General features: G+C 39.8%; 1 protein-coding gene across 3 annotated transcripts in view; it reads right to left on the reverse strand.

The window, feature by feature from the left end:
• The window catches only part of BMPER (BMP binding endothelial regulator), a 263,953-nt gene that overhangs the window by 201,621 nt on the left and 36,214 nt on the right, over positions 1–26,118 (reverse strand). For all 3 annotated transcript variants that reach the window (XR_012157448.2, XR_012157447.2, XM_073332935.2), the window contains exons 4-6: positions 22,426–22,508; positions 20,626–20,716; positions 19,582–19,664 (exon numbers count right to left, since the gene is read on the reverse strand). Coding sequence is in view for 1 of the 3 variants with exons in the window: in XM_073332935.2 (XP_073189036.1) it covers positions 19,582–19,664; positions 20,626–20,716; positions 22,426–22,508 (257 nt within the window). In the remaining 2 variants the exon portion in view is untranslated. The remainder of the gene's footprint in view (positions 1–19,581; positions 19,665–20,625; positions 20,717–22,425; positions 22,509–26,118) is intronic.

A 26,118-nucleotide genomic window follows, 5' to 3' on the forward strand; every position in this document is an offset into this window, starting at 1 on the left:
AAAATCACTTGTTTAATTCATTCTTGGTTTGTAGCTTATTCACAAGCAGATTTATTGCCAGTGTTTGAGAGGCAAAATTTGAGCTGTTTTGACTGGACACACTTGGTACATTACATATTATTTTTCTGTTCTCTGATTTGGCAATGGTCATCCCTAGGATCAGGCATCCTATGTGAAGAAAAATGATTGTTAATTTGAAATTTGCTTGGCAAATATTTTTCAATATTTACTTAAAACTTGCTGTTTCAGTAAACATTACTGCCAGTAAACTTGGTCACTAAAATATTCATAGGAAGCAAACGCAGTAAAAGAAAATTCATGTAGAAGTTTGAACAAATATTGGTGGAAATTTTGTTGCAGCATACACACCCAACTGCTCCACACATGTCATCAGAGCAATGAAAGAGAGCAGACAAGCAGAATCCCCGTTCAGTTTGGGAACAGAAATGTGTCCACCATTATCTCTTTCCCTAAAATTTCCAGTCTGAGGGAACAATGTTGTAGGTTGTGTCCACACTACAGACCGCAGCATTGAAAAGCAAACCACATACACACTGCAGTGCATAGCTATATGGCAAAGAGAAAGCAGAAGGAAAAGATTTCAGCTGCTCCCCCTGCCACAGCCTTTCCCCCACTAAGGTTCTTGTTCACATTTAGCTATTTCACAAAATGTTTGACGTGATAGAAACAGATTCACGGTCAAAAACAGACACTACAGGAGAGACTAACCCATGTATTATACTTGTAGGCTATCACAACTGAAGTCTGCTGAACACAAGGACAAACACATACACCCCCTTGCCTTGATGTAAATCTAAGGAAGCCTATGGGCACAGAAGTGTGCAAAAAGTCCAAGAGAGTTAAGAGTTGCCTTCAGGAGGGACCATCGGCTGGTTGCTGAGAGAAATAGTGCATCAGCAATTGCTACATTAGGATTGCTAGGATTAATTGCTATTCAGGAGAAGAAGAATTACACTGTGCAGTCTGGGGCCAAAGTGCTGATGGACACTAATTCCTCATACTATTTTGATTTGGTTATTTTGATTATAGATTGCTTTGTTTTTAAATTGCAGTGCAGCACCCTGAATGCTCTGGTGGGGGAATGAAGCTCATAAAAAGAATTGTATTATCATAATTATTCAAAGTTAAGATTTTAGACTAGCCCCCATTTATTTTCTAGTGAAAAAATGTTATTGAAAAGGGCATTTTAAACTTCATCCTGCTCACAGCAAATTTCCAGGTGTTATACTCTGGAGGGAAAAAAAACCCAAACCCTGCCTATTCTGGGTAAATATGGGTGCAAACTGAAATATGAGATCTGAATCTGCTTGAAATTAGAACTCAGCCCTTTCTCTAGTTCTGGAACATTAATTTTGACACCTAACTAGGGCTGGTTGAAAGTTTATTTGAATAATTGGGTTTGTGAAACTGTTTTTGTGAAAAAGTAGAAAAATTTCAACATTGCATAAAAGTTTCCAGCAGACAACCAAAACCTGTTTGTTTTTTCAATAAGTCAAAATTTTCCTCTGAAAATTTCTATGAAAGTGATTTTGTGTATATTTTTTTTGTTCGCCAGAAAAAACAAACATGTTCCAACCAGCTCAAAACCTAATGTTGGATAAAATCAGAGAAGACAATACAATCAATGTAGAAAAATTGAATCAAGAACCCCTTGAAAACAACTGAACTTTTTGTCATTGACATTTCATTGGATGAGAGTTGTGACAAAATCCCAGTACTGTATCTTGTACTTTCATAACTATGGACAATATACCTAATTATGAGCTAAACAGTGATGTGAAAAAGCAACAACAGTAATGTGGCCATGGAACTCAGTGTGGGGAAGATAGAACAGGAGAAAAGTAAGAGAAACAAATAAAGGAAATAAGATGATGGAAGCCATGCACCAAGTAACTTGTGAGCTCCTATATCTTGCCTTCAGACACATACACCTACAGTGAACTGCAAGAATAGTTCAATGCCAAATGTGTTGTGCTAGGTTAGCTGGCAGCCAAGCTTTACTCAAGATAAGTGCAAAGAGGAAAGATCAAATTATTGTCAAGTACTGAAACCATTTTTTTCTTCTCTGTCTTCTGTACCTATTTCATTAGTTATTGAATAATTCTGTCTGCTTCTCTCTCAGCCAGACTGGTAGGATCAGTTACGTGCCAAAGTTATAGCATGTTGCAAACAACCTTTATCTTCCTGGCACATTAATTTTAAACTATTTTCCTCCACTGAGCTCCCAAATACTTATTGACTCCCATCATTAAAAGAGGCATTGAAAATCAGGAATAAATGCGTTAGCATAAAAAAAATGTCCATGGATCTCAAAGTGCTTTATTAGCATAGATTAGTCTGACATTCAGCTATGTCAAGGTTGGAACATAGCAGTAATTTAACAGCACACAACACTCATAAGACTGAAAATTAAAGAATAAAAGTAGTATCCCATGTAAACTACAATGTGAATTTAAGTAGCTAGAATGTAATGACAAGATGGAATTTGGCCCTGACATTAGAGCAAAACATGCGTTCTTATATATGGGAATTTTAATGATCACAAGTGAACAAGTTGCATTTTATGTCTCATACAAAAGACTTTAAATCTGAACATTTTCAGTGCCTACATTTACTCAAATATGCTTTAAAAATAAATATGAAGCACTAGAAAGATCAGCCTTAGTGAAACCAAAATCAAAACACCCCAAACAACAGTGTATTTCCTCTAATCTTTAAAATTTTCTAGTCTGTGTAGATCAAAAGAAATCAGATATGAACTATATAGTGAATTTAGTTCACATATGAAAGTTCAATTTAGTAGCAATATCTGCTATTAAAATGTCATGGCGCAATTCAGAAGTGATGTGTACCAGTTTCAAATTATTAACTACTCCCGATCCGTTTATGATCACAGGGCTCAGTGGAGGAAAAGAAGCTTACAAGAAGTGGAAGATTGGACAAATGACCAGGGAAGAGTATAAAAATATTGCTTGGGCATGCAGGAGTGAAATCAGGAAGGCCAAATCACACCTGGAGTTGCAGCTAGCAAGAGATGTTAAGAGTAACAAGAAGGGTTTCTTCAGGTAAGTTAGCAACAAGAAGGAAGTCAAGGAAAGTGTGGGCCCCTTACTGAATGAGGGAGGCAACCTAGTGACAGAGGATGTGGAAAAAGCTAATGTACTCAGTGCTTTTTTTGCCTCTGTCTTCATGAACAAGGTCAGCTCCCAGACTACTGCACTGGGCAGCACAGTATGGGGAGGAGGTGACCAGCCCTCTGTGGAGAAAGAAGTGGTTCGGGACAATTTCGAAAAGCTGGACAAACACAAGTCCATGGGGCCAGATGCGCTGCATCCGAGAGTGCTAAAGGAGTTGGCGGATGCGATTGCAGAGCCATTGGCCATTATCTTTGAAAACTCATGGCAATCGGGGGAAGTCCCAGATGACTGGAAAAAGGCTAATGTAGTGCCCATCTTTTAAAAAGGGAAGGAGGAGGATCCTGGGAACTACAGGCCAGTCAGCCTCACCTCAGTCCCTGGAAAAATCATGGAGCAGGTCCTCAAGGAATCAATTCTGAAGCACTTAGAGGAGAGGAAAGTGATCAGGAACAGTCAGCATGGATTCACCAATTCAGGCAAGTCATGCCTGACTAATCTAATTGCCTTCTATGATGAGATAACTGGCTCTGTGGATGAGGGAAAAGCAGTGGACGTGTTGTTACTTGACTTTAGCAAAGCTTTTGACACCGTCTCCCACAGTATTCTTGCCAGCAAGTTAACGAAGTATGGGCCAGATGAATGGACTATAAGGTGGATAGAAAGCTGGCTAGATTGTCGGGCTCAACGGGTAGTGATCAATGGCTCCATGTCTAGCTGGCAGCCGGTATCAAGTGGAGTGCCCCAAGGGTCGGTCCTGGGGCTGGTTTTGTTCAATATCTTCATAACTGATCTGGAGGATGGTGTGGATTGCACCCTCAGCAAATTTGCAGATGACACTAAACTGGGAGGAGAGGTAGATACGCTGGAGGGTAAGGATAGGATACAGAGGGCCCTAGACAAATTAGAGGATTGGGCCAAAAGAAATCTGATGAGGTTCAACAAGGACAAGTGCAGAGTCTTGCACTTAGGACGGAAGAATCCCATGCACCGCTACAGACTAGGGACCGAATGGCTCGGCAGCAGTTCTGCAGAAAAGGACCTGGGGTTACGGTGGATAAGAAGCTGGATATGAGTCAACAGTGTGCCCTTGTTGCCAAGAAGGCCAATGACATTTTGGGATGTATATGTAGGGGCATTGCCAGCAGATCGAGGGACGTGATCGTTCCCCTCTATTCGACATTGGTGAGGCCTCATCTGGGGTACTGTGTCCAGTTTTGGGCCCCACACTACAAGAAGGATGTGGAAAAATTGGAAGGAGTCCAGCGGAGGACAACAAAAATGATTAGGGGACTGGAACACATGACTTATAAGGAGAGGCTGAGGGAACTGGGATTGCTTAGTCTGCGGAAGAGAAGAATGAGGGGGGATTTGATAGCTGCTTTCAACTACCTGAAAGGGGGTTCCCCAGAGGATGGATCTAGACTGTTCTCAGTGGTAGCAGATGACAGAACAAGGAGTAATGTTCTCAAGTTGCACTGGGGAAGGTTTAGGTTGGATATTAGGAAAAACTTTTTCACTAGGAGGGTGGTGAAACACTGGAATGCGTTACCTAGGGAGGTGGTAGAATCTCCTTCCTTAGATATTTTTAAGGTCAGGCTTGACAAAGCCCTGGCTGGGATGATTTAGTTGGGAATTGGTCCTGCTTCGAGCAGGGGATTGGACTGGATGACCTCCTGAGGTCCCTTCCAACCCTGATATTCTATGATTCTATGATTCAAGAAATACAAATTCAGTTTCAATCACAATGGCAACAGACAATGAAACAAGCACTCTTACACTTCAGGGTCTCTCCCTCTCATATAATAGAACCTCTGAGTTTTGAACATCTCGGGAATGGAGATTGTTCATAACTCTGAAATGTTCGTAATGCTGAACAAAACATTATGGTTGTTCTTTCAAAAGTTTACAACTGAACATTGACTTAATACAGCTTCGAAACTTTACTATGCGGAAAAAAAATGCTGCTTTCCCTTTTTTTAGTAGTTTTCATACAGTAGGTACAGTACTGTGTTGTATTTGCTTTTTCTTTTCCCCTGGGGTGTCTGCTGCTGCCTGATTGTGCACTTCCAGTTCCAAATGATGTGTGTGGTTGACTGGTCAGTTCGTAACTCTAGCGTTCGTAACTCTGAGCTTCTACCGTACTTTTCATGAGGGGAAGGAGAGTGTCTAGCACAGTGTAGAGTGGCTCACACAGTGCTTTTGCTATTAAAAAACAAAAAACAAATAGCTAGATGTGAATCTTAAAATCTATCCGAACCTCAGTATAATACCAGCCAAGTGGCTCTTGGACTTTTTATAAAATGTTTTGCAAACAAATGCTCTGGTAATTGACAAGCTGTTGCTTTTATGACTTCCTACCACAACTTGTGGGAATCTTTTAGACCTAAATCAATTTTACAAACAAGTTGTCCCCTGAGATGTCATACACATTCAATTTAAAGCAATTTATAAAAAGTGCTACTGCAGCCAAATATAAACTCATTACGCTTTTTGGACACATCTAAGGCCCCCCTTCCATCCCCTGCTGGCTTCAGGGTTTTATTTTGTTTGTTTGTTTGTTTGTTTGTTTGTTTGTTTGTTTGTTTGTTTTTTAACCAGGTCCTATGGTTTCCTCACTTGCATGCCCCCCCTTTCTGCTTTGTTTTCTCTGGGAGACAGCTTTTTACAGTGTCTCAGAAGTTACAGCGAAGGTGTTTGCCGTCTTTAGGGAAGCCAATGAAAAGCATCCTCTTCATCACAGGCAGCCTATTAACAGCCCACTTTTATGGCCAAAACTTTGTGTACTTAATTCTTCTTTTTCAATCAGAGCAATCAATTCTGGCTTGTTAATTCAGAAGTTTTATAAACGACTGGGCAGATTCTCAGGTGGCATAAATTGTTGGCTCTGTTGAAGCTGAGGGAGCTTCAACAGCTTACACCTACTGAGGATCTGCCCATAGGACTTGTTGCCCTTTAGCATCATCATGTAAGGCCTGGGCTACACAGAAAATTAGGTCAGTTTAACTATGTTGGTCAGGGGTGCAAAAAATCCACACCCCCGAGTGGTGGTGTTAAGCCGACCCAAGTCCCTGCATAGTCATTGCTACGTCGATGGAAGAATTCTTCCATTGACCTAGCTACCACCTCTCAGGGCGGTAGACGGCTTACACCAATAGTAGAAGCCCTCCCACTGGAGTAGGTAGTGTCTACATTGAAGTGCAGCAGCTGCACTGTGGTGTTTTAAGTGTAGACATACCCTAAATTTTCAAGTGGCATTCAGTTTATAAACTTTAAGAACATAAAAGTATCTTCCCCTGTGTACTCATTTTGTCTATAGCATCCTTCAGAGGTTTAAATGAAATGAACAAGCAAAGGTCACTTATATCTCAGTTTTTATACCACATAAAACTGCATTCTGTGTAGTGTCTCTCATGCAAGCCATAGCCCACAATGCTGCAGCAAGTTAAACAACACAGTTGCTGAGGTCCTGTCTACATGAAGGAAATTTACAGTCATGTAACTATATCAACATTGATACATCTGCTTCAAACCACTAAAGGAGGTGTGCTACCACGAAGCAGGGCTGACAGCTGTGCTGATTTGTCTGGTAACATGCTGAAGAAAACGGCTCTGGTGTCGGCACCACTTTGTGTCAGTGCAGTGTATCTGCTTTAGACACATTGCCAATATAATGGCAGGTTTCAGAGTAGCAGCCATGTTAGTCTGTATCTATTACAGCCTCTTACAGTTTGTATGGCAACTTCCACCTTGTCTGTGTGTATATATATATATATATATATATATATATATATATATATATATATATATATATATATATATATCTTCTGACTATATGTTCCATTCTATGCATCCGATGAAGTAGGCTGTAGCCCACGAAAGCTTATGCTCTAATAAATTTTTTAGTCTCTAAGTGCCACAAGTACTCCTGTTCTAATTGCCAATATAGTTACACCAGCATAAATTCTCTCAATGTAGATAGGGCCAAAGCTAAAATCAAGATCAATGCAGAGTGAGACAGAAATTATGAGGTTTAGGCAAGGGAGAAATGTTTTTTTCAGATGAGATTTGTGATAGCTTTGAGGCAGAAAAATACAATACAACAAGGCAGGAACTGAAAAGACGAATGCTCTTCTCACAATAGCAAGAGGACAAAGCTGGTGCTCCAGTCCCCTGCCTTTACTTTACCAGTGTACCCAGCCTTTGCTGTCCACCACTCAGCTTCTCCCTCAAAGTCCTCCGGGCTTTCTCCCATGTCATCCCACTGGACCACTCTGAGTCAGTGAATTTTGACAATTTGTGAATGTCATCTGAAAACTTTATCAATGATGATTTTATGGTTTCTTCCAGGTCACTGATAACAATGTTAACTAGCATAGGGCCAAGAACCAGTCCCTGAGGGACCCTACTGGAAAAAACACACCCACTTCATGAAAATTGCACTACTGGAGCAACGTAAACGGGCCTTAGTACAAAGGAGAATAAAGTCCATAGAGCCAAAAAGATTTGTTTGGGTAGGAGCTGAATCAAATATGCTTATAAGTGGTCCAGGAAGATGCAGTGATCCACATTGTCAATGGCTGTCCCATGGTGAAGGTAAACAAGAGTGGAGAACAAGCCTTCATCAAAACCAAGTAGGCCATTAGTACATGGGAAAGAGCACTTTGTAAAAGATAGCCAGAGTGTAATCCAGTTTATAAATGGCCATGGATAAAGTTGTGTGAGAGGCACTGTGAAAGATGGGAGTAAAACTACTTTCTTACACACCTTCCTGAAAAAACAAACATGGTAGATGACTCAGCTGTAGTGACAGACAGAGCTGAGCAAATAACTGATTTTCTGATTTGGCGGCCAAACTGAAATATCTAAAAAAAAAAAAACTGGTTAGTTTCAATTTGTAACAATTTTTCTTTTTTTTTTCTGTCAAAACAAAACAAAAAAATATTGTTTGGGTTGAATAAATATTTCAAATGGAGTTTCAAAACAACTTTTTCTTAACAAAATGTCAATCTGAAATGACATTTTCAAAATGAACCATTCTGAGATTTCATTTTGAAAATGCCAAAACGCAATGTTTCAACATTTCCAAAAGTTTTATTTGCCAAAAGTATTCACCAAATTTGTTCCAGATAAGTGAATAGCTTTGGAGTCCTGAAAAACGCATTTCTCCCCCACTTAGAGGCAGATAAGACTGGGAAATTCTTAATGGAAGTGATGTGGACAAAGATGGTTCAGTGCAAAGCAGGAGGGAACTGCTGATCACCTTTTAATTAACCACAATTTGGGGTAATAATAATTAATCACTTGTTTCTCATACCTAACCCTTTACCAGCAGTCACACATTCAGCATTTGTTTTTTAAATGCTGGCACTTTATGTCTAGTTACAGACTAATGATGCTGCCTGGTATGATTCTGCACAGATCAGTAGCATCTACAGGGCTCTGAGAGTGAGGGTGGAGGACTCAGGGGTGCACAAGTAGAGCATAAGGTCACAGGCAGAGAGATGCATCCTGGAAATGTATGCATAGTTGTGCAGGTGGTTTTGATAGGAGGGATTCGGCTTCCTTGACCATGTGATGCTGCTGTGGGAAAGATGATTAATGAGAAGAGAGGGGGGTCCACACATCCAAGAAGGGGAAGAACATCTTCATGCACCAACTTACCACCCTACTGAGAAGGACTTTAAACTAGCTTCAAAGGGGGCAGGTGACAAAAGCCCACAGGTAAGCATAAAAGCAAGGTGATCTTATACAAACTATTAATGTTGGGGAAGAAATGGAAAATTACAATAGGCTCACAGGAGCAACAAGAATGAAATGATTGGGAGAATCTACTCCACATCTTAGCTGTCAATATACAAATGCGAGGAGTATTCAGAATAAATAGGAAGAACACGAAGTGTTAGTACTTAACCTAAATTATGACTTGACTGGCATCAGAGAGACTTGTTGGGATAAATCTCATGACCAGCATATTGGTATAGAGAGGGATAGCTTGTTTGGGGGAAAAGGGAGTATGCGTTGCATTATATATCAAGAAAACACACTTGTTCTGAGGTCCTGAAGGAGGTAAGAGGAAGACCAGATGAAGGCCTCTGAATAAAGATAAAAGGGGGAAAATAGGGGTGATGTCATTGTAGGGGGTCTACTATTGACCACCAAATCAGAACTAGTAGGTGGATGAGGCATTACTTGACCAAACAACAGAAATATCCAAAACACAAGACCTGGTAATAAGGGAGGGGAGTTTAACTATTCAGACATCTGTTGGAAAAGTAATACAGCAAAACACAAATTTCCAATAAGTCTTTGGAATGTATTGGGAACAACTTTTTGTTTCAGAATCTGGAGGGAGTAATGAGGGGGACACCATTTCAGACTTATTCTGACCAACAGGGAGGAATTGGTTGTGAATCTGAAAGTGGAAGGCAATTTGGGTGAAAGTGAACACAAAATGGTAGACTTCATGATTCTAAGGAAAGAAAGGAGTGAGCAGCAGAATAAAGTAATGGACTTATGATTTAATTGGGAGTTGGTCCTTCTTTGAGCAGGGGGTTGGACTAGATGACCTCCTCAGGTCCCTTCCAACTCAGATATTCTGTGATTCTATGACTTCAACAAACTCAGAGAACCAGTAGGTAAAAAATCTAAAGGATAAAGGTGTTCAGGAGAGTGGGTAGTTTCTCAAGGAGATAATATTAAAAGGCACAACTGCAAACTATCTTGATGCAAAGGAAAGACAGGAAGACTAGTAAGAGACCAATCTGGCTCCATCAGGAGCTCTTTAATGACATGAAAATTAAAAAGGAATCCTACAAAAAAAATGGAAACATGGACAAATTGCTAAGGAGGAATAGAGAAGAATAGCAAAAGCATGTAGGGACAAAAATCAGAAAGGCTAAGGTTATACCTAACAAGAAACATAAAAGGCAATAAGATAACTTTTTAAAAATACATTAGGAACAATGGAAAGACAAAGTAAAGTGTCGGTCTTTTACTTAGCAGGGAAGGAGAGCTAATAATTGATGACATCAAGAAGGCTGAAGTGTTTAATGCCTATTTTGCTTCAGTCTTCAATCAAAAAAGTTAATGGTTGCCAGATACTCAACACAATATTAACAAGAAGGAAGAAATGCAAACCAAAATAGGGAAAGAACAGGTTAAAGAATATTTAGCTAAATTAGATGTATTTAAGTCAGCAGAGCCTGATGAAAGTCATCCGAGGGTACTTAAGGAACTAGCCCAAGTAATCTCAGAATGTTTTGCAATTATCTTTGAGAACTCATCAAAAATGGGTGAGGTCCCATAGGACTGGAGACAGGTAAAACACAGTACCTATCTTTTAAAAAGAGAAACAAAGAGGACCCAGGGAATTAGACCAGTCAGCCTAAATTCAATATGTCTAAAGACAGTGGAACAAATTATTAACAATCAATTTGTAAGCACTTAGAGATAATAGGGTTATAAAGAAAAGACAACAGGGATGTGTCAACAACAATCATACCTAACCAACCTAATTTCTTTCTTTTATAGGGTTACTGGCCTAGTGGATAGGAGAGAAGCAGTAGATGTAATAGATCTTGATTTTAGTAAGGTTTTTGATAATCCCATATGACATTCTCATAAAAAAAAACTAGGGAAATGTGGTCTAGACAAAATTACTATAAGGCAGGTGCACAACTGGGTGAAAGACCACACTCAAAGAGTAGTTATCAGTGGTTCACTGTCAAACTGGGAGGCATATCTAGGGGTGGGAGTGTCATAGGGGTTAGTTAGTCCTGAGTCCAGTACGATTCAATATTTTCATTCAGGACTTGGATAATGGAGTGGACAGTATGCTTATAAAATTTGCAGGTGACACGAAGCTAGGAGGGAGGCAAACACTTTGGAGGAAAGGATTAATATTCAAAATGACCTTGACAAATTGGATAATTGGTCTAAATTCAACATATGAAATTCAATAAAGCCAAGTGCAAAGTACTTCACTTAGGAAAAACCAATCAAATGCACAGCTACAACATGGGGAATATTCAGCAAGGTGGTAGTACTGCCAAAAAGGATTTGGGGATTACAGTGGATCAGAAATTGAATATCAGTCAACAAAGTGATGCAGCTGCAAAAAAAGCTCACATTCTGGGGTATATTAACAGGACTGTTTTATGTAAGATATGGGATGTAGTTGTCCTGCCCTACTCTGCACTGGTGAGGCCTCAGCTGGAGTACTATGTCCAATTAGGGTGCCACACTTCAGGAAAGATATGGATAAGCTGGAGAGCAGTCCAGAGGACAGCTACCAAAATGATAAAAACCTTAGAAAACCTGAACTATGAGAAAAAGTTATAAAGCATGTTTAGTCTTGAGAAAAGAAGCTTGAATGGGGACCTGATAACAGTCTTCAAATACATTAAGGACTGTTACGAAGAGGATGATGATCAATTGTCCAACATGTACACTGGAGATAGACAAGTATTGGGCTTAATCTGCATCAAGGGAGATTTAGGTTAGATATTAGCAAAAACTGCATAACTATAAAGGTAGTTAAATTCTGGAATATGCTTCCAAAGGAGGTAGTGGAATCCCCATCATTGCAGGTTTCTAATAACAAGTTGGCTAAACACCAGTCAGGGATGGCCTAAGTAGCAGATTTATTTGGTCCTGCCTCAGCCCAGGGGGCTGGACTTAGTGAGGTCTTGAGGTCCCTTCCAGCCCTACATTTCTATGATTCTATGCATTATTATTAAAGTGTTTAATTGTGTTTCAAATAAATTGTAGTTTATTTTGCTTGTATTTTTACTCTATGGACTTATTTTTTTGATTTTTAACTTTTCCCCAAAGATTCCTTTTGGACTAAAAGTTCTCAAACTTGTTCTCAGACCTGCACTGAATTTTTGAGGGCAGTCTAAATGGCTAAACAGATACTAAAACATGAAAAAAATATATATATCAGTATTTTTCCAGCCATTTTGTTTTTAAAGAAAAGATTGTTCAAACACTTTTTTGTACTTGGATATATCCAAAATTTAATGGATTTAAAATTTCAGACTTGGCACATACAGTAGGGAGTCTTCAGGGAGGAATGCATATTTTTCTAAGTTTGAAGAAAATCTATTGAATAAACAAATAATGTATAAACAAGGGGAAAGTCTCCTGCCCACTGTTTGAGGGGGTTTGGGGAGCAGGGGGGAGGGCATTTTTTGTTTTGCTGATTACAGTGCACACTACACCCTTCACCTTGCAGGTTGCTCTGCATTCAGAGCATTTCACCCATTAGAGGCAGTTCTCAGGACTGGGTCCCTAATGAAGCTATCTAGAAAAATAAACTTGCAAGTGTGTATCTACACAGCTACACAAGGGCCAAAACAGCCCTTGAGTGCCTCATGCTGTCCCTACATCCTAGTAAGGCCTCCCTCCCCTGCAAATCCCTTAGAATCTCAGGTATTAGTGCTAATTGTTCTCCATTTTCATTTTTCTATATAAATCTTTTTTATACTTACATTTCTGATGGATGGAAAGTGAATACTCTACTCTTACCAAAAACCCAACTGGTCACTGTCCCATTTCTGCACTAAGCTCTCTGTCCCCATACATCAAAAGATCCACACAATTTGGAGCTGCATCAGAGCACATCCAATGAATGGAACAGTCAGCAATGGTCTTAGGCACAACAACAACAACATGGTGGATAACTGAAACTGCTCCCACCAAATTGGGGGTTAGTTGAAAGATGGAGTTATGAACAGTTTGTGCCCCCTTCACTTGTCAGCTATAGGGATTTAAAAAAAAAAGTCTGCAAATTCTCAGAATCCCCTGTCCTCCAAGTTCAGTTCTTGTAGGAAAAGAATCACTTTTCGGTAGCTCTCAATATTTGTAAAATCAAACCATTATGGTATCCTGGCACTTTATAAATCAGTTATTAACTGACTGTAGATGTCTAAAATGTTAATATATGTGGCCTACTAACTGGTTTAGAACCAAATTTTCTCAGTGCAACTTCCATTTCTTTGTGCACAACTTTCTTCACACCATTTTTGCACACTAGCATTCCATGCGCATAAATGTCACACATTTCCCGCCCAGACTCACATTTGCACATGCAAATCAGGAGCAAATTAGTTTTCTACATATTTATTCTGAAAACTGGTAAAAATAGCATGAAAAATTTACACATCCACAAATGAGGTTGGGGTTCTGGCCACTTTTAAATTCTGTTCCTTATAGGCTCCAATTTCATGTGCCCCAGTTTAAGTAATTTAACACAGTCAAACTTCATTTGTTTCTAATCAATTCAGAAGATTGGCTTAGCAGGTGGGTATTGCCTGTGTGAAACTTAGCTGCTTGGAAACAAATGGCAAATATGTTTTTGGAAGACCAACATCAGTAACTGCTTCCCTGTGAATTCCATAGAAGATACCTATTCCCCATTCCTCCCAGTTCAGATATAGTACAACACTCAGCCATCCCAACAATGCAGTAATTCAGCCTCCAGTTGTTTTCCTTATGGGGTAACCTATTACCTCTCTCCCTCTCCCCCAGCAGGACATTTCATGTAAAACTGGTCCTCATCTGTTGCTACTCAATAGCTCTTGCTTCTCTCAGCATGGTGGTACCTCATACCTCCACATACCTCACATGCCAGAGCTCACAAAGCCTAGAGTCTGGGTAACACTGGTATATGAGTGCTTCTGCAATCAAAAGGACCTAGTTATGAGTTTGGAAAACTACTATTTAAAGATAATAGTAACCATGGAGAAGTTTCTCACACAGAGTCACTTTCTTGCCAAGCCTTCCCCCGCCCCCGCTTAAAAAAACCCTGCTACTTCAAAAGAAAAGACACTTAAGATAATTAGAGTCTGACTATTTTAATATAGACTGTAAGAAAACAAACATGTAAGCCAACTTTTTTTCAGTATGTGAGCAGGAACTCAGTCTCTTAGTCTTGTAGAAGTAGTACCTGAGAAATAACAGATTACAGTCACCAGTCCTTCACTTAAATAGGTGCTCACTGAGGGGGAAAATCTCCAGGTCTTCTCCAAAACACTCCACTGGCCTAAATCAAGAAATGAAGACTAATGCTAGACAGATGAATTACAGTACAACAGCTGGGTTTCAGTCTATGTGAGAAGAGATCCACATTATCCTGGTCACCTTTCCCCAAAGAAAGTGAGTCACTTCAAGCCAGCTCACTCCTGACAGGCAATAGAGTGGTGATACATTTTCATTTTCAGCAAAAAACATGAGTCACCCTAAGGACTAGATAGCTCAGTGAAGCAGTAATAGAATACAGAGTCTTTCATCTCCATGTCACCACTATGAATACAGCCTGATTCAACAACAACCCAAAAGTTATTAGCTAGTAGTTATTTAGTGACCCATGTGAAATGAATATGATGGTAGTTGTTGTTGTCTTGTCCTGTGATAATCATATTAGGCCATGAAGTTCAAGTATTAGGGTGACCAGATGTCCTGTTTTTAAAGGGAGAGTCCCGCATTTAAGCCCTTCTACAGGTGTCCCTACTTTTTCTTAAAAATGGGCAAACTGTCCCATATTTTCTGTCTCTTCCCCCCACCCCCCCATCAGTACTGGTGGGTCCTGCTGCTGGCCAGATCCCTGCTCACCAGCCACCCACCCACCAGCAGTGGGGGTCCAGTAGCCGACGATGGGGGAGAGGGTGCAAGGCTGGTGGCGTGGCGGGGCAGAACTGCAGTGCGTGGGGCCAGTCCACTCCCCCCTGTTGGTTAATCAGCGCATCCCCCACTGCATGCCAGCTCTCGGCCAGAAGGAGCCCGCCCCCCCCCGTCCCGTTTCCAGCTGGCACTGGCTGCATGCTGAGCACTGTAGCGGCTGGTGAGTGCGGGCAGGCGCCAGCTGGTTATGTGTCGCCTCTGCTGTCCACCCATCGGCCCTTTACATGCTCCCCATCTCCCTGCCCTCTCCCTGCTTTGCTCCTTCACCGCCACCACCACCCCAGCCCCGCTGCTCCTCCATATACTCACCAGGTCATCAGGTATCTCACTCCCGCATACACCAATGTATGATGGAACCTATCTGGAGGTTTCGGTCCAATTTCAAGTAGAGAATAGCTAGCAACACAAATCGGGCTAAGTGGGGAGCCTTATTAGTGAGCTCAGCAGAGCGGATAAGGATTGAATATCCTTGGAGACTGAACTACCTATACACCCATGGAAATGGATTCTGTCTAGTTCAGAATTAAGAAACATGGGCGTAGCAGTGTGAAGAAGATTGCTCAGCCACTGCCTATTCTGTATATTTTCTACAGATAAAAAGGACACTTCAGTCTCCAGTGCACTCAATCTGGCACTATTCTCAGGCACTAAATTCACATAAATAAATAAATAAACAAATAAACAAACAAACAAGTCATAATTACCCTCTCTTATGCTTTTTGGGCTCAGCCATATTCAACAGGCAGACTTCTGTTGTAAACAGAACAGAATTGTACCACTTCATTGGGTGAAGATGTGCAGGAATTCTGACTTTTCCTAACTTTGGAGTGCTTACATTTCCAACCTTAACATTTTTAAGGTAGATTTTTGGAAGTAATATCAGTATAGCTGCTTTTGATGAATTTACTGAGTGCAGACCATCATTCAGAGAAGACAATACCCATTCTTGTTCTCCCAACTTTAATAGTTAACTTTAATCCCCTGGCCATTTATCCTACCAGCTATGATGGATCTATATTCTGGATCCCCTACCATAAGTCATTAAAAAGTTACGTTCTTAGTCCCTAGTTTTGTCTAACACTGAAATGTGATTGTCACAAGGTGTTTATATCCACAAGTCCTTTGTCAACACTACAAAAAATATCCTTGCAGAAACTTTTTTTCACTTTATTTCCACTCCTCTTCCCCAAAAGCCATGTGGAATAGTTCCAATCTCACTTCACAGTAGAAATCTAATTAGGAGTGAGGAAATACCTTTCATCTAATGAAGTCCTCACATGTTACAGCATATCACTCACAAGGCTGTTCCCATACTATCTCATGACTAGATAGGTATCTTAAATAAGACATCCGCTGACCACTCAGATAAGAGATTCACCACAAACCCCTTCTTTAAAGGAAAAGGACACAGAACAGGCAGTAAACTGCTATCACAGTTCTTAAGCTGGTCCATTGTTCACCTCCAATTTAAATTACATAGAAGGTAATATGGCCCCAAATTCTGAAGAAAACAAAACAGGCAAGAAGCAGTTAGGGGGAACGGGTGGGGGAGCGAGAGAGATAACAATGAGCATGAGTTACAAAAGGAACACTGCCTTGTTACTGTGTGCAAGATTCAAAAGGGACTGGACTTTTGTATGGATATCACAAATATCCGCAGCTGTTATAATGAAATACATCAGCCCTTCTTTGTAATGGATATTAAAACTCATGCTTCAGGGTTTAAGTCAACCTCTAATTATTAGAGACTATAATGAGATCTAGATGGGGGACAGATTATCCTAGATCTACCTGCTGCAGGGTGCTTGTACCTTCTTCTGAAGTATCTGGTGCGGGCCACTGTCAGAGAGAGGACACTAGCCTAGATGGACCTTATCCTAGCCCAGTATCCTGTCTTCCCAGCAGTGACCAATGCCAGCTGCTTCAGAGGGAATGAACAGAACAAGGCAATCTATTGAGTGATCCATCCCCAATCATCCAGTCCCAGATTCTGGCAATCAAAGGTTTAGGGACACCCAGAGCATGAGGTTTGCATCCCTGACCATCTTGGCTAATAGCCATTGGTGGACCTATTCTCCATGAACTTATCTAGTTCTTTTTTGAACTCATTATACCTTTGGCCTTCAAAACATCCCATGGCAATGAATTCCACAGGTTGACTGTGCGTTGTATGAAAAAGTACTTCTTTATGTTTGCTTTAAACCTGCTGCCTATGAATTTCATGGGGTGACCCCTAGTTCTTGTATTATGTGAAGGGGTAAATAACACTTTCTTATTCACTTTCTCCACACCATTCATGATTTCATAGACATCTATCACATGCCCATTTGATAGTCTCTTTTCTAAGATGAAGAGTCCTAGTCTTTTTAATCTCTCCTCATAGAGAAACTGTTCCATATGACTAATCATTTTTGTTGTCCTTCTCTGTACTTTTAACAGTTCTACTATATCCTTTTTTTGAGATGGTGCAACCAGAACTGCATACAGTATTCCAGGTGTGTATGTACCATGGATGTATATAGTGGCATTAGGATATTTAGTGTCTTATTATCTATCCATTTCCTAATAGTTCCTAACAGTCTAATAGCATTTTTGACTGCTGCTGCACATTGAGCAGATGTTTTTAGAGAGCTAACCATGATGATTCCAAGGTCTCCTTCTTGAGTGGCAACAGCAAATTGAGACTCCATCATTTTGTATGTATAGTTGGGATTATGTTTCCCAATGTGCATTACTTTGCATTTATCAACATAGACTGTCATCTGCCATTTTGTTGCCCAGTCACGAGAGATCCTTTTGTAGCTCTTTGCAGTCTGCCTGGGACTTAACTATCTTGAGTAGTTTTGTATCATCTGCAAACTTGCCACCTCACTCTTTATCCCTTTTTCTAGATCATTTATGACTACAGTGAACAGTACAGGTCCCAGTACAGATCCTTAGGGGATTCAGCTATTTACCCTCTCCACTATGAAATTTGACCATTTATACCTACCCTTTGTTTCCTGTCTTTTAACCAGTTACTGATCCATGAGAAGTCCTTCTTTCTTATCCCATGACTGATTACTTTGTGTAAGGGCCTTTGGTGACAGACCTTGTTAAAGGCTTTCTGAAAGTCCAAGTACATTATATCCACTGGATTGCTCGTCTGCATGTTTGATGACATCCTCAAATAATTCTAATAGATTTGTGAAAAATGATTTCCCTTCCAAAAGCAGTGTTGACTCTTCCCCATTATATTATGTTCATCTAAGTCTGATAACTCTGTTCTTCACTTTAGTCTCAACCAATTTTGCCTGGTACTGACATTAGGTTTACTGGACTGTAATTACCTTTTTTTAAAAATTGGCATTGCATTAGCTAGCCATCAGTCATCTGGTTCAGAGGCTGATTTAAGTAACCGGTTACACACCACGCTTAGTAGTTCTGCAATTTCATATTGGAGTTCCTTCAGAACTTTTGGGTGTGTACCATCTGGTGACTTATTACTCTTTAATTTATCAATTTGTTCCCAAACCTCGTTAAGGAGGTATATAATCTCATCATGACAAGGATGCAATTGCTAATCTCCATATACACAATTGCAAGACAAGGACAAGATCCAGGGTATGCCCTTTCATAAGCGTCAAGATCAAAATCCCTCTGGGGTAGCCCCAAGAAGAGCAGTTGGACATGGGTCTCCTGGCTTCTAGACTTAAGTTCTAATCCTTTCTCTGACACTGACTTGCTGTGTGATGCAGGGCAAGCCACTTAAATTCTACACCTTACTTTCCCCATGTTAAATGGGGTAATGACACTCACCCCCTTTGTAAACCACTTTCAGGCCCACAAATAAAAAGCACTATATAAAAGTTAACTGTTTATAAGATGTCAGTCAACATATAGGAGAATTATCTGCATAAACACTATGGACAATAAGGATGAACTAGAAAAAAGTTTAGTCATTTCAGTGAGGGATCCAGTGGGATAGTAGGACAGTCGTTACAACTTGGGAAGTTTGAAGGTAACTATTCTGGGGCTTTACACTGTAGGTGGACACTCTCAGAGGACTTTCTCTGTAATGGGACAATTCCTAGGATGCTAAAAGCACAACCATACATTATTCCTTGCCCTCAGAAGGCTTATGCTGAGCCAGTTAGTTCACTGGTGAGAGCTGTGCCAACACAAAACCAACAGAATCATACAGTCAGGTCTACAAAAGGCAACCAAAGACAGGTGCCATGCCCATATTTTAATCATAGTGGTGAGGACTTTATTAGCCATCCACCTTTCATTAAGCAACATAACCCACAGGATAAGTTTATGCCCCTTGCCATATGATTCTGATATGAAATCCCATGCAAGATCAGTAGGACACATACAACAGATGTTGGCCAATAGATGTCATATGAAAATCCTGTCTACTGTTGTCTTATCTCTCTATAACCCGATCTCAACAAGAAACAAAAAGCTCTCACTCAGAACCAGCCTCCCTTCTGGACCATCAAATCCCCAGTTCCCAAATACATTGCTCTACCATCTCAACTACACATAGCCATGAAAAGTATGCCAACTTGGGAATGGAAGTAGTGCTATAGAAAGCAATTGCATAGTGAAATCTTCTAATAAAGCTTGACCTCCAACAATAAGAGGAAGAGTGTGCATTAGTGTTGCCTCCCCTATAAATATTTTGCAAGTTATGACAATAATAATATGCCTTTTGAAGACTGTAATGTTAGTTACAATATCAGAGAGAAATACTTACAATACAAGAACACTTGGTGCATTTGTTTCCTTCCGGCTGAAATTCCTTCCCTTCATGGTAATGTCTACCTTCAAATATACAACCTGAAAAGCAGACTTTGGGTAAGTGTGACTTAGATTGGGACACTTTGTTACATGATTGTACTGTAGAATTATGGGGAAAGGAATTACTTTATCCTTTCAGTGATATGCATCCAACAATAAAATGTGCATTGCAGTGCAGTAACCTGTGTAAGCCTTGGGAGCCCTAAAAAGTTAGTTTGGTGCCAGAATGGAGGAGGAAGCGCTTTCATGGATTTACATAGAAAATTTCTTTCATGGCAGATACTTTGTGCCACATTGTGCCAGGACTCCCATTTTAATCAACTTCTGTTTACAGAAGATTTCACTTTTTTAGCAAGGTGCTTGTCCACATTAAATTTGGATAGAAATAATAAAAAATTAAACATACCAAGCCAATTATACCACTAGAGCAGCAATGGTCTCCTAGTTATATAGTCCTGTAAAAACTAATATGACAGAACAACCCTCCAAACTATCTCCTTCCTTTATTGCCTTGTCATATCATATGTTAGGCCTAAATAATCCCCTGCACACTCAACATAATCCCCATGTTCCTACTCCCAAAACAACCCCCTTCCTATCAATGCTGTGACATGTGACTCCTGGCCCCTCTCCATTCGCCTTCTATACATTCATCCCTAAAACATGAACCCCAGCCAGACCCTGCACAGCTGCCAAAACCTCTGGAATACCTCACACATGAAAAAAACAGACAAGCTGCATTTTAAACTGTTTAAACTCTTTCTTATACTATATCCCTCCCCTACTCCACAGCATTAAAAAATGTGTCCCAATATGGGTGTTAAAAATATATATATATCTATTCACTCTATTCCTTATGTCATTCAATACATTCTATTTTACTGGTCCACATTTCAGTAACTTCCTTCCTAATCTCTCCGTTATAGTGGATACTTACCAAACCCTAATAACTAGAAATATTGACCACAGATGGAAGAGTAGAATCCCTAGGAAATCTTACCTGGACAAGTGGGGCAACACATTCCCGGCAGCTCAGAAGGGTTTTTGCAATGGACAACACACTGCATTTCAGATTCTGTTACCACTCCTTCCTGAAATGGAACAAACCAAACCAAACACTATAATAAGGAGCAAAACTGGATGTACAATTAATGACATGATATATGCTGTATAGCAAAATCTTTTCAAATCCCTCTTTCTTTCTGTATCTGCAGGTCACTAACAGGATTCAGATTAATCCACACTCAAAAGAGCACTTGAATCTCCCTGACAACAACCATGAGATTTGTCCTATAATGCGTCAGGTAAGAAACCAAGAACCTTCTTAGGAAAAGGAATTCTGCTTTATCAGGGGTCCCCACCCATAGGAAACTTGGAAATAATCTGCCATGCAGCTTTGATGTAAACAGAACAGACACAAAGCATTCCCTACACTCTCCCCTCAGAGAAAAGGGGCTTAGAAAGGAGATTAAAGCATCTCATTCTGTAGATGAGAGCCTGTTATCTAAGATGCACCTCCTGATAGGTACTAGTAAATTATCATTTCCTGCACTTCTTGTTGAAGAAGCCAAAGTCCTGCTGAATGAATCTGGGCAAGAGTATCTGGATGCAAAGTCTATCTTTTGTGAACACAGGAAGCCTAATTTTCAAAACTTGAGCACATCGGGTAAATAGGATTATCCAGTTTTGCATTTTGGACATTCAGACTGGCACTTAGACAAGTAGGTACTCATTTCACATGCCCAGCACTGATCAGACTATCCAAATGTAAGCTTTGAACATCTTATTATAAAGAAAATGTATGGTTATATGCTATGTTGCTCTTGTTTAATTGCAGCCCATAACATTCTCAATCTATGCATATTTAAAAACTGGGCATGCTTTCCTTTTACTTTTCCTCTCTAAAGAGGTTTTGTGGACACAGCCAGTTTTAGATGCCCATGAAAATCATTAATGCAGCAGGCGGGCCTTTGCAAAAAAGGAGCTAGTATCTGACTACCTGGTGCCAAAAGGTACCCAAAAAGATCCCTTTGAATATTTCCAGTCCCCTTCAAAATATTTGTGCAGAGTATTTAAACTTGGGCATCCACCTTATTTCTAAAGGCAGTACTGACATCAATGTTGGGTCCGAAGAAAATGCAGCTCTTAGTAAAGGGTTTTTAGCAGAACTTTGTATTTTTACCCCCGAAAGATCGTGATCACATCCATTTGTATGGACAAACCTAGAGACTGCAGAAACATCAATTTGTCAGTTACCTGGCTTGTGTACACAAATGCAATGTGTGCGTCTGCAGATGAATACTCTTGTGGATTTTATTGGTGCAACTCAGGAAGGCTATCAGAAATGCAGCCCACTATGTCGACAAATCAGTAGCTCAGGGAAAAGAAATGGGTTGTTTGTTAGCTTATTTTAATTAGTATTCCAGATTGGTGTGTCTCTCACAAACAGGTGCACACTCATATTTTGTTAAAAGTCTAATGATTGCTGAGAAAAGCTAAATAATTCCAGTGTTCAGGCTAGCCCTCCATCCTTAGCTCATCCAGGTATGTTTTAGATTAGAATCTCAGTATTTAAGATAAGTAACTTTGTTGTTCTGAATGTTGCACTATAGCTGGTCACAACTGGATGAGTTAAGGACAAAGCAGCAGCCTTAACTCTGAACATGATCTCTTGTTTTTCTTGACTTAAGAAACTGAAGATTTTAAATATATTGTTTGGATTTAATACAAAAGATTCAGACTTTCACGAGAGAAAGCAAACAATTCTGCATTTGTTAACTTCATGACTTCCAGCCCTTACCTGACACTGATATGCAATACATGGATTAGCTGGGGCTTGCCATTTTATGGAGCTGTTGTAGTTGTTTCCTTCAAAAGTGCAACCTAGAGAAACAGAGAAGCAGGACAGTCTCTTACTTGATGATCACATGATGTTCTGGAAGGGAATTGGTAGGTTTTAATAGACAGATTTTCAAGCTCAAGCTGCAGAAAAGGTTCGTATAAGGAGGACAGAGCTCAAGGCCTACTGAGAAGATCTCCCCAAGTCCAGCCAGTCGTCCACATATGGATACATTGTGGTGTCTCTCTTCCTGAGCTATGCTATGAGTACTTTGGTAAACACCCTTGGGGTGGCTGAGAGACAAAGGGGAAGCACCCTATTTTGATAATGATTGACATAATTATACCAACCTTAACTGCCCCCTCTGTGTAGACAGCACTATGTCAGTGGGACAGCTTCTCCCATCAACATAGCTACTGCATCTCAGAGAGGTGAATTAACTATGCCAATGGGAGAGCTCTCTCCCATCAGCATACCAATGTCTTCACTTAAGCCCTACAGCAGTGAGGCTGCATTGGTGCAGCTGTGCCAATGCAGAGTTTTAAGAGTAGACCTACCCTTAGAACCAGGATCGGTTGCCACCCTCCCTTTTCTTTAAGGATAAGAAGGCATCTTCTATAGAAGCCTTTCCACTGATACTGAGGGTGAACCTTCTCAACAGCCTGGAAAGAAAATAGCAAGAAGACCTTTTGTTATAAGAGAACCTAATGAAAAGGTATAGGGAAGGGTGATTGGGAGTAGTTGGTGTCTGGAAATGGACAGATAAAACTGGCATGTTTTTAAGACCACTAGTTTAGGAATTGGCTGTAGTAATTGAAGATATCTCTTTAAAAAAAAGTATATGTAAGGATCTTGGAAGCAATATTTTGTAAGAGTTAAAACCTATAAATAGTTCCATCTTCTAGTTCATAAATCAACAAGTAACCTAATTTAGAATTTACAATGCACAGATTGGCCAGTGTAAAGATGGTAACAATATCATGGGCAGGAGTTTAGCAATGTTCCCAAGGAGATGCAAAGAGGACCAGGTTAAAACATTAGCGTCACCTTAAATGACAGAACCATATAAAGATAATACCCTTGTGCATGGCATCACAAACCTGGGTAATGTGGACTGCTGTCACAGTTAAAGGGTAATATATCAGTTGGTGTAAATCAGCATAGTTCCATTAGCATCAATGAAGCTATGGTAGTTTAAACTAGCTGAGGATCTGGTCTATAAAATCACTAACCATGGAAGAGATGTGGATCCAGGGCAAAGAAGCTCAAGTCTTGGTCTCAAGAATCCAAGCAATGAAGAATGCCAAGAGGATGGACTTGTTTTCCTCGTAAATGTGGAGGTTTAAAGTCAAATAAAGAGAAGTCTTTAACTATCAGTCCCCTTCATAATTTTAATCCAGGCAATTATTTTACTCAGATGAAAAGTGAAAAAAAAATAACTCAAGAGGCATAATCTTTTTTAAAAAATTAAAAATAGAAAGCTAAGCATACATAGGGAATCTAAACAGCATGTTTTCCCTCAAAAAGTCATGAGCATATGGAATTAGTTTCTAGGAGAGGCCGCTGGAGTAAATGGCATAAAATGGATTTAAGAGACAACTGAGAAGTCTTTCTGGAGGAGCAAAGGATGTTAGGATATAGCAAAATAGAAGCCGGGTGGCGGCGGGGGGGAGGAATGGTCAATGTCACTCAAAAATTGAACAGGCTTGTAGGATCAAACAGCCTTTTCCTGTTTGTTAAAGATCATATGCTTTTTTAAGAGAATCCCTTAAAGCACTTATCGATCCAGTCTTCTGCTGCTTCCCTGCAGTAGTGCTAGTGTAGAACAAGGTGGAAGCTATGGCAATACAGAAATGACAGGTCTTTTTATGAAAATAGGGGCCCATCACAATACTGATTCTCACTGGTCAGTTGCCTCAGAGGGGGACTTTTATATGAAATATACAGGATTGCTGGGGGCTGGGGAAGGTCTCTTCAAACATATACTTTTTTAAAGCAGATCTGTATGGGTAAGGCCTGATCCAAAGCTACTGAAGTCAATGGAAAGACTCCCAAAGAGCTGTGGAAAAGCCTTAGCAGGACAGCAAAAAAGGAATATACAGAGACAATAAAATGAAAGAAATTACGTTACATAACAGGCATAGATTATCTGTGCCCTTCCTCCTCAAATTCCACAAAAATGGTTATTCATAAATTTGAGAAATTTGTTCTTCTTTTCAAAAACTTTCAGCAGTAAAACCTGGGATTCTTTTAGGCAATACACTCAATTCAGTGTCAGTGGGCAAGATTGCCAGTACTATGGGTGGGAGCTGTTCTGTTTTCTGATAAATCTATTTCATGTGGGTATTTCATGAGACGATCACCCATTCTCAGAAATACCAGGCAAAATAGAGCGATTTGAATAACTGATTTAACTATAATTTCAAATAATTTGATTTTTATTTATTTATTGTTTAAATCACTGATTTAAATCAGGGTTGGAGTTTTGTAAAGCTAATTTTAAAGTTTTAGCTATGGCATTTTTAGATTAACATTTATAATGCATTACGTTATAAATACTCCTCTTTAAAATGTCACTACTGGTACAGTCTCTTATTTGTCTTCCATAAAACTGTGATAGGCAAAAAACACAATATTGCAACTTAAGGCCCTGATGCTTCAATCACTTAAGCGGATAAGAAACTCTGCTCATGTGAAAGGGACTCAGATGAATAGTCCCATTGTTTTAAAGTTAACATGTGCATAAGTGTGTGCAGCATCTGGGACTAAAATTGTATTTTTTATTTAAAATGTCTTCGTGACATAAAACCTTTGTCACTTCAAAATAAATTGCCTAGTATTAACAATGAGAACTTATTGAGACTCAACACATTAACATTGTTATTCTGAACTGTGTTGTACACAGAGGCCAACATTTTCAAAATAGAAGCCTAAAGTTAGGCTCCTAAAACCATAATTTGCCACCTAAAGGTGGGATTTTCAAAAGTACTTAAGTCATTTAGCATTTCAGCCTTCTTGACTTCTGGAAGTTCAATATGGGCACAGTTCTACATATTGCTGAGCACTCTGGTCCCCATTCACGAAATCACTTAAGCATGTACTTGATTTCAAGCACTGCAGTGGAACCATTCACATCCTGCAAGTTAAAGACCGAAGACAGAGTGCTCAGCACCTTTCACAATGGAGCTCTATATCAGAATGTGTGACTAGCTGCAGTATAACTCCGGCTATTTGCTTATCAGTTTTATATGTGTGTGTGTGTTGTATGTACAGTTAATGAGACTCTGGAATGATCTTTTTCTTTATGGATGAGCATTTTAAACATATAACTTCTTAGTAGAAAAATAATTCTGTGCAAAATCTGAAAACAAATTAGGAAATTAATACAGGTAATGGGTAAAATTTTAGCAATTTTAAATTAAGACTCCCTTTGATTTCAGTGGGGCTAGGATTTCACCCTCAGTCTTTTTCTCACCAAGGAACCCAAGTGACAAATACTACTCCTATTTCAGTACATATCTGCAAACAAACCAGTACATAATTTTATTTGGATTTAATCCTAGTTTGTTTTGATTTGACTACTCCACATTGCAGAACAGTGGACAGAGTTCATGTGTCAGTGATGAGAGGTGAGATGCAGACAGAGGTTTCAGT

Source organism: Lepidochelys kempii, chromosome 2 (genome assembly GCF_965140285.1).
Source record: "Lepidochelys kempii isolate rLepKem1 chromosome 2, rLepKem1.hap1, whole genome shotgun sequence".
In the NCBI taxonomy this organism is placed as follows: Eukaryota; Metazoa; Chordata; order Testudines; family Cheloniidae; genus Lepidochelys; species Lepidochelys kempii.